This window comes from Pygoscelis adeliae, unplaced genomic scaffold, assembly GCF_000699105.1.
Source record: "Pygoscelis adeliae isolate BGI_AS28 unplaced genomic scaffold, ASM69910v1 Scaffold21, whole genome shotgun sequence".
Classification (NCBI taxonomy): domain Eukaryota; kingdom Metazoa; phylum Chordata; class Aves; order Sphenisciformes; family Spheniscidae; genus Pygoscelis; species Pygoscelis adeliae.
Genome location: NW_008824243.1, coordinates 1,027,791 through 1,040,657, shown reverse-complemented (window position 1 = coordinate 1,040,657; position 12,867 = coordinate 1,027,791). Strand labels below are relative to the sequence as shown.

The 12,867-nt window shown below is 36.3% G+C and overlaps 1 protein-coding gene across 2 annotated transcripts in view; it reads right to left on the bottom strand.

The window, feature by feature from the left end:
* The window catches only part of FGL1 (fibrinogen-like 1), a 32,494-nt gene that overhangs the window by 8,273 nt on the left and 11,354 nt on the right, over positions 1–12,867 (bottom strand). The window contains exons 4-8 of one of the 2 annotated variants that reach the window (XM_009335126.1): positions 10,885–11,044; positions 8,739–8,836; positions 7,704–7,792; positions 6,946–7,133; positions 3,033–3,156 (exon numbers count right to left, since the gene is read on the bottom strand). In XM_009335126.1, coding sequence (XP_009333401.1) covers positions 3,033–3,156; positions 6,946–7,133; positions 7,704–7,792; positions 8,739–8,836; positions 10,885–11,044 — 659 coding nt within the window. Of the gene's footprint in view, positions 1–391; positions 3,157–6,945; positions 7,134–7,703; positions 7,793–8,738; positions 8,837–10,884; positions 11,045–12,867 lie in introns of those variants that run through there. The other variant, XM_009335125.1, reaches the window with a different exon arrangement.

Below are 12,867 nucleotides of genomic sequence, written 5' to 3'. Positions count from 1 at the left end.
TTAAAAAAGAACCATTTTTGACTACATGTTGCTGGTAGCTATCATTATGTGCTTTATTAAATGATGACTGAAAAAACATTTTCCTTGTTATTTCCTTGATTCTTATTCTTCTTCTGTTGGGTTATATGATTTATATCAAATGGTATATATTCATTTTCGGCTATTTGGAGTTACTATGTTGTTCTATCTAATGCCTGAACAAATAAAATGGCCTTTGTTCTGCTATCCTGTAAGAATAAAGACTACCTTAGAACATGTTCATACCTATTGAGGAAATAAATTAATACGAACAGGCCAGGCCAGGCAGAGAAAAGAATTCTCTTCCAAGCTGTACTCTCTTTTCCAGTAGCTATTTAAACTTGCCTTTTGAAAATAAAGGGTTTGTTTATTTGAGAACAATTATATGACCATTTTGAATTGCAACACTTTCATGTTTTTCATGTGGCCAAAAAGATTTATTACACAAAGAAAGGCCATAGAAAGATGGTGGAATTAAATACTGTATTTGCATATCGCTAGCAATATGCTAGATGCTTTTCAGACAGCTAGGATATCGAAGTCCTTGTTCTGAAGAGCATTCAGTTCAAATAAACATATAAATGCATTGTAAGATGTACAAAGAAAGATTTGATCCTCCTTCATTTTAGGATTTCCAATAGAGAAATGGAGTCAAATTTTACATCAGAATATGACAAAAGCATCCTAACTCAGCTGAAAGATTTCATTAGCACCCTCATAAGTAAAGAGAATGGATTTATGCTGCAGCAAACAAAAAAATTAATACAGATTTTATGAGCACAATCTCTACATGTTAAGAGTCTTTTTTGTGTGCTAGAGATCCAATTTTGCTGTACTTAAATCCTCCATGTCTTTTATTTAAATTATGTGGAATATGAGCTGTCTCGATACTGTCCAAATACATGAGCTAATCTTTCCATTTTCCTGTGAAAAACTAAGGGTGTTTTTACAATTTCTACATAACGTCATCCATGTTTTTGCAAAGAATTAAATCCTTCTCCTCTTAGAGTAGCAAAAGAATTTGAAAATCATGATGGGAAATACTGTACTTAAAACATCTTTTTAAACTACTCCAAAACTTCCATCGTATTATTAATGACCCATACCTATAGACCTGCTCATAGTTACACAGAAACCCATTTTAAATTCTGTAATAAAATTGGATAAAAATACATATCAGATGTTCTGTTTTAATGTTGAATACTGAATATCTGTATTGTATGTTCTTTTTAGCTGCCTGAAGCCCATTTTTTCCTCTACTTAATGCGCTTTTTTTGTTTAGGTGTAATCTGATTTATTTTGAGTGAGATTGTTTCATACGAACCTCTCTTCCCCTCCCCCCCAAGTTGTTCTACACATCCTTCCTCCCTTATTCCATGCAATTCTTTCAAGGATTCTTGCCAAACTTTTGGTTTTGGAGGATGGAAACAGAAGTAAAAATGGCCATGCAGGGAGTTACCATTCAGCTCACCTGTATTCATATCAATGTAGTTATAAATTGACTAATAGATTGCCAAAAGTTAGGTTCAATTATGTTAATAAGCTTGACTGAAACTGGCTGCCAGGTTCAAAAACTCTATTTGGACAGAGGGAGAGAGACTGGCAGTCCAACCACAAAAGCAAAATTATTTTAGGAAAGCAGGGAAATAAAAGTGCCCAAGTTTGGCTCAGATCCATGTGGTTTTTAAAATCATTTGCATCTGCTCAGCAGAAGTGGATTACATTGCATCAAATAGCTTTCTAGAGAGTGTTCCTATCTTCTCCATGGCAGCAAGCACCAATCAGAGATTCTTGTTGTTACTGGCTATTGGAGTTTATTGTGGTGCTAGGCACAAAAGCCAGGGGTAGGCAGAGTCTCTCTTACGATTTTTCGTGTTCAAGAAAAACATGGGTCTGCAGCTTGAGAAGGGGGAAAGCCCAGGGAGCCAAGACAAGGACATAAGAAAAGGAGAAGATAATAGACTTAGAAGCAGAACCACTTTGAAGTGACTGAACAGGGAATTCACATTTGGAGAGTTGTGGAGACTAAGAGATACATGAAGAAAGTAAAGATTTATAGAGTCAAGCACTAAGAACCTCTAAATTGCCAGATTTTAGTTGCACATGAAATACACTTCCACCTACACACGCATTATGATAGTCTATGTTCAAAGCATAGCTCACATTAAAATTAGTTGCAGCTTTTGTTATTTAGCCTTTTGGTAAACTCCAAATGTCAATAAATTTAAGTCCAGGTTTTGTTACCAAATGTTACCAAAAAAAAGTCAGGCATAATGGTTACCAAGAAGAAGAAAGGCATAATTACTGACCATCTAAAAATGGTAGATTGAAATGATGGGACCAGCCCTAGAAATGCTTCAGCAACAACAAACAAGCCACTTCTGTATGCTGGATTCAGTTGAGTCTAGCCTGGTAGCATCCCTTCTCTTCCTTCAGTTCCCTGCCTCATTCTTTATACTTTTTATGTATGCTATGTACACAACACATGCAACAAATAAATCAGAGGAATTTACAGGCAACTCAATTCTAAAGCCTTGAATCATTCCAAAGAAAGTATGTTCTATCCACTGAGTAAGCCAGCCTTACACTTGTATTGAAATAATTTTTTTGTTGTAATACGTACAATTCATTTTCATTTTTGAGACAACACAGTGACAATACTGGGTGTTTTTTAAAAAGGTGAAAGGATTTGTAGTTACTGCAGAAGCCAAAAATTCTCCATGTTGATGAAGATGCCCTTATTCCTAGGTGAATGCCTGCCTTTTTAAAAAAATCCTGTACACGTATTAGCACTAGTATTTGCATCTACAGATTCACAGCTAGCTTGTCTCTTCATTTACATATCATAAAACTACTGGTTGCGGAGGAATTATTCCAGATTTATATATGCATAGATGAGAAGCAAAAATCTGCCCATCTGTTTTAATTTGGATTGATTTGCTAAAAGATTAACTAGATAAATCGTCTTAATAAAATACTTAAACAATATTAGGTTCAAAGTCTGCTGGTCTGACCTTCATGACAACGGATTTCAGAGAATACCACCACCCATGCCAAGTGTACCAAACAATCCCGTTGTCCGTCTTTGCAGTATAGGGGCCTTTGTAGTACAAACCGTTCAAGTTGGCAGAGTGACACCTGGTGGAAAAGTAAAGGAAAATATAAATAAGGCCTCCTGTCGAAAAGTTACAAGCATTTGTAGTTTGTGTCCCAATCAAAAATTTTGCCGTGTTGGTAACAGCCCAGTTTGACAGCTGCAAAAATTTGCATTTGTCAACTTCAGTGCGCCTAAAAAATAAGTTTAATTAGAGCACAACTGCTCTTAGCTTCTTTGAAACAAAAGTTCTTTTTGTTCTTTCCACACGTTTTCTGACATTACTAGCTCTCTGAGTTTTGCCTGCTAATCTGTTTCAGTGGAGAATTATTCCAGAGTTGTTCAGGTCACGTGTGGCAGCAGGGCATACACCAAGCAAAACTGGTTAAGAAATACTGTGCTGCTTTTTGTTGTTCCAGAGTAGCCCCTCGTAAGTTTTATAGTTACCCCACATGGTGTTTCATATGACAAAACCTGAATACCACCATCAGTTTGCCTAGTCAGCTGTGGACTTCTATTTACAAATAGATTAAATCTGACAGCTTATTAAACATATGTATGCCAATTCACTGGATCATTGGAGCTGGCATTTTATTTGACTATACAAAGAATATTCTTTTTTTGGTTCTTTAACACACTGAAGCAGAAATGCTGTTACAGCTTATTAAATACAGCGGTTGAAACAAACAAACAAACAAACAAACAAACAAACAAACAAACACACACCCCCTAGCAAAACCCAAAAGGCTTGAATAGGTACCAGCACAACCTTGATACTCATTTGGTTTCTACAAGAAAGAAGTTTAGATCCTTATGTGACCATATGGAGAGCAAAACGGTTGTTTCTTCTGCAGCACATTGTAATGAATCAGCTTGGTTTATCTGCCAATTCAGTATTTTGTTATAAGTGCTGTTAATATCTAGCTGTCGAACACCATGATGGATTTCAAAAGCAGACTTCAGAAAATATGCAAACAGAAAACAGTCCAAATGAACCTTATGGGTATTAGTACTGGCAAATCTTAGTCTCTTTGGCTTTGCTTACACTTCATTAACAACTGTTTTTGAGAACTGAAATAAAAACTGTGATAAAAGCCTCATAGGAAAATTCTCATAAATATATGCTTATTCATTGCTTACAATTTTTAAGCTCAATTTTGGTAATGTGTTGGTTGAAATCTTATAAACTGCAGATATCAAAAGTTACTTTGTTTTTGAGAATGACAAATTTGTATCAGAGCTGATAAAATCTTTCTAGCCATACAAATTCTGCGTTGAGCAGGCACTCTGTCTACTTTGAATCAAAACACAGATTTCATTAGAAGGATCATAATTGCTGAAATAACTGGACATACTAAAGAAACAACTGGCATGTGATTACTGATATGATATTCTGAAGCAACATTCATTATTCACAAGTCAATAAACACCTTAAAGTTAGCCTATCTTCCTCCTTTCTTTCCGATAGGCTAATTTTTAAAGTAGAAAACCACACTGCAGTAGTTTCAAAAGCACAGTCAACTCTCAATTATCTCTGGACATTTTATCTGAATTATATATTAACTGTATGACAGATGCGAAGAGATGGAGTTGGTTCCCTGAAGAACTGTTTGAATTCTGCCTGGACTCACTGACTCCAACACAGCCCCACACGGATGTAGCTATGCTGTCTCCAGGATGATTGGTGATGCGGGAAGCCTGAGTTACTGAGATCTGTGGCCCCAGCTTGGTGCCTGGCAGATCCACTGTGATCATCCATGCATGTTGTAACTAAAACTGGTAGCCCTGGGGAGAGAATAAGCTCATGTCCAACTAGACTTGTTAGCTCTTCTTTTACCAGTTATGAACCTACTGACCTTTGCAACGCCCTGGATGCAGGAAAGCTTATGACCTGGGTGTAGTACCAGACTGAACCCAGCTCCATGGATTTCTGTCCAAGCTGAAAATATCTCCTAAAGCTTTGCTTACAAAAGAATGCAGAGGCCATTTTCTGCAGAAGTCCAGGATAACAAGTGCTGAGCTGGAGCAAGACCTGTGGCTTTAAACTAGATATGAGCTACTTCCATGTGGCCTCACTTGTGTCACATCCCTTGGTATTCACATTATCTGGGCGTTTCTGTATTTCATTAGCCCAGATAGCATAGAGCTGTCTATAAAAAATTCCTTCATACCTGGGAGCTCCTATACAAACCAGCCAAGAACACTAATTCCTTCTATGTTTGCTAATCTGTGCATGACAAATACATGTTCTGAGTGCTTTCCTTTCTCTGCCAGTCCTGTTCTTTTGGGTAGGATTTAAGGATACTGAAGTTTTCTAGTATTTTGCAGTATTCAGTTTTATGTTAGGCTTAACATAAAAAAAGTCAGTAGCAAGGCAGTAGAATAACCCTGCTAGTAACTCATTTTCATTATCCAGATAGACTGCCACTTTAAGAGCATGAGCTACACAGCCATAATAGGAACTAGTCTGGTAGGAGTCAGCTAGCACCAACTACAAGGTATTAATAACTGTCAAGTTCTGCCGTACAGCTACTTTTGCAAAGAGGTCATTCTTTTGTCCAGACCAATCTAATATTAAAAAAAAAAGTTTTTAAAAGACAAAAAATTTATGCACTTACTAAAAGTTATTGGTGATTCACCCTTAATGAACTCCATGGCATAGTATCAGAGTTTTATGCTACTTGAGGTCTAGATATTCCTCTAAACCCACAAAAGTTCTGATTTCATGGGAAAAGGATCTCCAACACAGTTGGCTTTCCCTTTTATATCTTAGCTTTTGTGAGAACTGCAAAAAACCTTTGTCTACATGTGATTTTTTTCCGTATGTCTCAAACATTCTTTTGACCCACTAGCCATGCAAATATATTAAAATGTATTAAAATAAGTAATTAATTGTGAAACATGGAGTTAATAGCTACATCATATCAGCTATGCTGGTCACAGACTACTTATGGAAACAGAATTTGGAAAATGAGGAGTTAAAAAAAGAGGAACAAAGGATGACAAAACAGAGAGAAACAATGGAATTGATCCAGCCTGGCAGCTCTTGCCAAGTGAACTGAGATCACAGTGAGAGAGTAGTATGCTTCCCTGAGTTGTATTTTAAACCTCTCTATTACACATCTAGATTGCATAGTTTCTCTTCATGGCTATATTTATCTAATTAATTAAGGGAAACAACATAGCTGCCTATACAGACAGTGCTAAGGCTACCAGTTTTATCCTTTCTTTTTGAATTGGTATTTTGTATCTAAGTAGGATTTTAAAATTCTTTCACTGAACCGTATTTAAAAAGATCTTCCTCTCAGTCCAGCCATGCTCACTGACAGAAACTGAGTGGACACATTCCCATCTTGATATAGAAGGAATAACAAGAGTGAGATGCTGTGAACTGAGGTGAAAAAAGTGAGGCTTAATAACCTGGCACTAGCTTAACAGATATTCTGCAGTACTGCCACATCTGGTCTAGTGCAACGCAGGAGAAATGCAAGAATGAAGTACAACAGGGATACATCTGCAAACTCTACATGACCTACTTGTGTAAAAACTGGTTACCTTAAAGGGGCAGAATTATCTTCTCCTTACTGTCTGATAACAAAGACAACCAAAGCCTATGGCGAATACCATTATCACAGACCAGCTTGAGCTGTGCAGTAGGTGCTGTCCCTTCTAAAGTGAGTCTCAGTCTTACCAGCACTGAGATCTCTGGTAGGGGTCAAGGGCAGATTTCAAATGTAATAAACAATGCCAATCCTATCTTCTACCATATGTTATTATTGTATGAATGCACATGGAGCAGAATAGTTGACAATACTGATAGAAAATCAACACACCTGTTAAACCACCAGCCAGCCTTTTCCTCTGCGGCACAGTTCCCTTCATAGTTGTCATTGTCCCTGTCTCTAGTACTGAATTTCATTCCTCGATGATCAGCCCACCATTTCACTTCAGGATGAAATCCACCAGTAAGGGAATCACCAGCTGTGCCAGAGTATTCACCACAGCTCATCTCATAAGAATGCTAACGAAAAATGTGAAGAAAGGGGAAAAAAAAAAAGTAATCCAATATGTCTTTAACCTTTAGCATGTCAGAGAGTGAAACCACAGAGAGGAAACTAATCTGTTACATTTGCTACTATTTTTATGCTCAGAAATGTCATGCCACTTAAACACTGTGTACTAGATAATGAAGGGGTGTAAAGATGCTTACCAGGGGTAAAATTTGTCAATAACCTTATGTATAAATGACATAATAAAAACAATATTAGCGTTAGTTTGCAGTACATATTAACAAATCAGAACATCATGTACCATTATTGTTGGTAATATCAACAAAAATAGAAAAACTGCTTTTATCCGTAGCTGCTAAACAAAATGATTCATACCTCTTACAGAAAGTGTGAAATTGATGTATCAATGTAAACCACTATTATTACAAATTTGAAAATTCCAAGCATTTGTAAGGAAGAAAATATGATGATAAAGTTCTACACAAACCTTTATGAAAATTAGGGAACTTGTATGTTTATTGTCTGTCTACAGAATCCACATTTTCATTAAAACCTCTAGTCGTTATTTAATATTTTTTTACCTCTTCACCTGCAACTCCGAATCTTGCATATTGTGCAAAACGCCGTTCTCCTTCAAAATCAGTTAGATCAATTCTTAAAGTATAGTTCCCTTAAGAAACAACAACACAAATTATTTTGGTTATACTAGCCTATCTCACTACTTTTCAGAACAGAGTATTATATAGTAGAAGATTAAAATACTAATTACGTTTTCATCATGAATCTTATCTGTATCATCACAGCATATTTTATGGGTTTTTATCTTCTTTCTTTATGCATATTGAAGCATATCTTGCTATTCTTTGTCTTTATTCACCTGATTAAGCTCAGAAAATTTTAGAATTATTCCAATACAGATTTTCAAGTGTAGACAAAAAAAATCTTTAAAAAAATGGCCTTATGGGCTTTATACTTTAGTAAGGTATTTGAGGTGGTAATGAAAGGTTAGTGAGAATCAATCAATAAGCATACACCTGAGAAAATCAGATTTTTATACTATGAAGATAAAAGAGTTAAATTAGGACCACATCCTGGTGGCATTGATTTCCATACAAATTAGCTGGCTAGGTCAATGGGTAAGGTTTGTATGTGCAGCATTCTACAGCAAAGCAGAAGTTATCTTAGATTGAGTGACTATTAGAAGGATGGAAATAGCTTTCTAAGACTAGCCTAATCAAGAGGACAGATTTACCTTCATGTAATAGCCTACGCAGCCATGTAAAGCCCTGACTAAATGAATTGGTACAGCATACTACCTGACTCTGGACTGTTAGTGATGCTGTGAAATGGGTAGAGACAATTATTTTAAGGCGTAGTCCTGTCTACAATTCCCTGTTTTGCAGGTGCTCCCTGCAAGCCATTGGCCCAATGACAGTTTTGAACCTTTTGTTAGAAAACAAATATTCAAATGTGTTTTGTCCTGAAACTTGGAGAAGTCCATGCAGACTAACAACAGAACTCAGGATTTATGCCAACAAAAAGGGTAACAAAAAACGGCCCTGAAACAGCAAAGAAACAGAAACAAGAGAAGACTATTGTTACAATACAAATCTTACCTTGATTAGTCAAATAATGAAGTTTTTTATTTCCAAGCCAATATTCGCCATTTGTCAGAACAAAATTTCCAAAGCCTTCTTCATAGTCAGTCCAGACTCTGAAAAGAGTATAAACTACTAATTTATCAAAAAAGCAAGTTTGCTTGGATGTTTATTTTATCATACAATCATAGACCACGGAATAATTCAAATTGGAAGGAACCTCAGGAAGTAATCTAGTCCAATGTCCTGCTCAAGGCAGGGTCAGCCATGAGATCAGACCAGGTTGCTCAGGGCTTGTCCAGTCAGGTCTTGAAAACCTCCAAGGATGGAGACTGCACATCCTCTTTGGGCAACCCGCTGACTATTCTCACAGTGAGAAAGTTTTTCCTTATATCCAGCCTGAACCTCTCTTGTTTCAACTTACATATATCACCTCTCATCCTCCCACCAGACACCACTGTGAAGAGCCTGTTTACTCAACAAGCTCTCAAACTGCTGTTTTCTTAGTGACCACCTTGTAGGTACAGGCAGGCTACTATTAGGTTCTGCTGAAGCCACCTCTTCTGCAAGCTGAACAAACTATGCCTGTCTTCATAGGGCAAGTGGTCCAGCCCTTGATCATCTTGGTAGTCCCCTGCTAAACTCTTTGTAGGTTCATTATATATGGGAACATTAATAAAAAAATATTTTAGACTATTTACATTGTTGATCTTCACAGAATTATTTCTATTTTTCACATGTTAAAGGCTGAATCCCACACTACACTGGTCACTGAATCCCAATCCAAAGAGTAGTCCTAAGAGGTACATTCAAAGTGGTTTACGATTAACAGATTTTAAGACCAGAAGAAAACACATTAGCTCCAATCTGGTATAGCACAATTTACCCAAAGTGAAAACATTGTTCCTGGTTAAATCCAGGGGATCTAAGTGAATGTGTAGGTGTATTGCAAGCATTGTTTCTTTATTTTCTGTGATTTGATTAAGCTGTGAAACTCCTGCAGCTGGATATATAATTTTGTAAATTGAGGTATTAGCTAGCTGTTTCCAGCTGTGACTTATTGACTGATTCTAACAATTTTTGAACTCATATTGGTGCACAGTTTCAAGAATTAATATGTAGACTGAAAGCACTGAATCTTTTCCCTGTCTACAGTGGCTTTGAAACACTTTCTCAGTGGTTTTGGTTTCATGACGTGTTCTAATGGGGACAAAAGTATGATCTATTACCTTGATGAGAAGCAAACATACTTCATTTCCTTGAGGAGAAGCAACCATACTTCAACCAATGGGTGAAAGTATTAGGCTGTGGACAGGCAGTCATAAGAGAAAGCAGCCTCTGTGACTTAAGTAGCTGGTAGTCTCTAGCAAGGGAGAAGAATGGGTGGTGTGTGGTGGTAACAATTGTAAACTGCTACAGATTGCTTCTGCAGCTTGTCTGAGCATATGTTATAAAATAAGAATAGCGAAGTTTTCTTAGCTGGATTGCAGTTTTTCATCCTCTCTGGGGATTGCTTCTCTATTTCATAAGGGTACTGTATACTTACAGGAATTGTAAACACAGGTAAGACACAAATCCACAGAAGGATACAGATATGTGAAAAGCAAACTGGGCAAAGCGGAGGTTCTAAAAACCTTCTTCTTTCTTCTAATATCTGTAAATATTTGTGGTTTTTTAAATTCAAGTCTCACAGCACCAAAAATTTCACTTCTAGACATTTCCCAAAAAATGCTTGAGTCTTGGCAAAGGCAAGGGGATTAGGTGTCCACAAATCAAGTTCTCACCCATCTTATCTTTCCTGGGGGCATTTTACTATGAGCTACAAATTACTCTGTGGTGGGTTTCTCTCATATTTGTTTGCTGATGGTATTTCAGTTCAAGCAGATTGCTTGCATTTATACTTTTTTAGATTTTTACTATTTGCAAAAGACAAGGTAGTCCTTTACCTGTCATTAAAAGTTTTTGCTCCAACAATTGTTAATGCATGTGACATTGAAGTGTCGTCATGTAAACTGCACAAGCTGTCAGAGAAAGACTAGAAGAGATGTCTCCCAGAATAACAACATACTCATATAATTCTAAAGTTAGGATTTAACTTAGCTCCATCTGGTTTAATGTTTCTCCCCTTTAGTTTCCAATTTTAAGGACTAAGTCTAGTACCTACCTATCAAAATTCTGGCTGCCATCAGAACGTCTCTGAAAAACAGTCCAACCACCCCCTTCAGACATGTCACAGAAGGCAAGGAATTCAGTAGGACTCTGGATAGGTTTCATCTTATAAAATCCACTTTGCTTATGGCCATCATTGTAGATTTCTGCACAATCTGTTCACAAAACATTCATTGGACACAGTTTTTTTAGTCCTATACTTACTGGCAAAATCAGAAATCAAGGCAATAATAGAAGTCAAGTCACGTCATATGAGAGTCACATATGAAGCAGGCTAATACAAAGGAAACACCTCTGCAAACAAGTTTTTATTACTTTTGGGCATTTTCTTGTATTTGTGTTGCTTTAAAACTTTTATTGAGCTGTAACTATTTTGACATTTCTTTAAAAGACTCTTTTTTCCACCATAAAATACTATCATTTTGTTTTGATAATTCCGCAAAATAATTCCTCTGGTTTAAGTGGTGTCACTTTTAATTTACAATGATATAAACCACATTAGAATCCTGTTACAATCATATAACTTCTCTACATATAAAACACACAGCAACATTTAAAAACAAACATGTACTTCTATGTCCAGAAAGTCCACAGGAGAACTGCCACAAACAAGGAGTATGGAATCACCAGTGTTAGAAAAGGGAAACAATTGCTGGACCTGATACTCTTGCCCCTTGTACCAAACAGGAGCAAAAATATATAGAAGACTACCCCCAAAAAGTGCAATGTATGTGTAAAATGATACCACTTCGGCTTGATACCATTTACAGTCTGGTCTCCATTGGTGTTAGTGACTAATCAGCATTTACAGCAATGACAAAATTCAGAGCTCATGAAAATGTAACAGCAATGTAATTGTATAATCTTATCTTTTTTCCTCTAGGAGTTAAGAAATGAAAGGAGTTCTTTGTTTATATGTAATCTACCATCAAGCAGTCATACAGGAAAGACGTATAATTTTCAACATTTCTGTTTTTCCTGGCGAAGGTAGGGCTGATTAACTGTAAGATATTGCCTGAAACATTTATGAACATGTTGGCTGAACCTCCAGGCCAGTTTGGAACTCTCTGAACTATTACATTTCTTCTCAGTGAAGGTGTCAGTGAAGATTAGACATAGAAAATAAACACTTTATACTGAAAACAAATAGCTATGCCAGGATTTGAATAAACTCTAACAGAAAACATGATTTAAATAACAGCTAAGTTGTCTTTCTAGAGACTGTTTCACTGGCTTATAGAAAATAGCTTTTCTTGTCCATTATTTTCTTAGTAGGTTAGCAAAACACTTAAGCATATTTTAATTTTTAGCATGTGTATATAGTGTGGAATTTCTCCCTCACTATCTAACCCCAAATTATCCAGCTCTGTTGACATTAAAATGCTACAGCAGTTTGAATGAAATAATGCAGTATCAACAGGGAAAAGCATTTTCCAGGCTGTAAGGAAAGTGAAAAAATAATGGGGAAAAAAAATCATCAGAAACCGGAACAACTTAGATCTGTTATTTGGAATCACATTTTAAGAAAATAAACTGGGACATAGGCTAAGAAAGGACAAATACCTTTCAGCTAAATGTGGTTTTAATAATCTTTTCCAGTAACAAATGACTCAGCCATAATAATAAAAAAAAGTATTCCAGGATGCTTAATACATAAATAAATATACAGCTAAAATTTAAAGTCAGGCTTACAACTGCTTTTAATTTCATTTTAATGGTGCTTTATTATATTTGATGCCTTGCTATGTTGTGATTTCTTCCAGCAGCATAAACACTACAAGTATATTCAAACAAGGCTATTAAAATTTATAGAAGTTTAGACTGTCTAGCACTGGACAACTAGAAACAAACACTGTCCAAGAATCAGACCCCCAGATTGTATTTTCAATCCAACTATTGGTTTGGATGGTGTTTTGTTGTTTTAAGAGTTTGGGCCTCACTCCAGCTACTACAGGCTAACACACTTAGCATTCTTCCA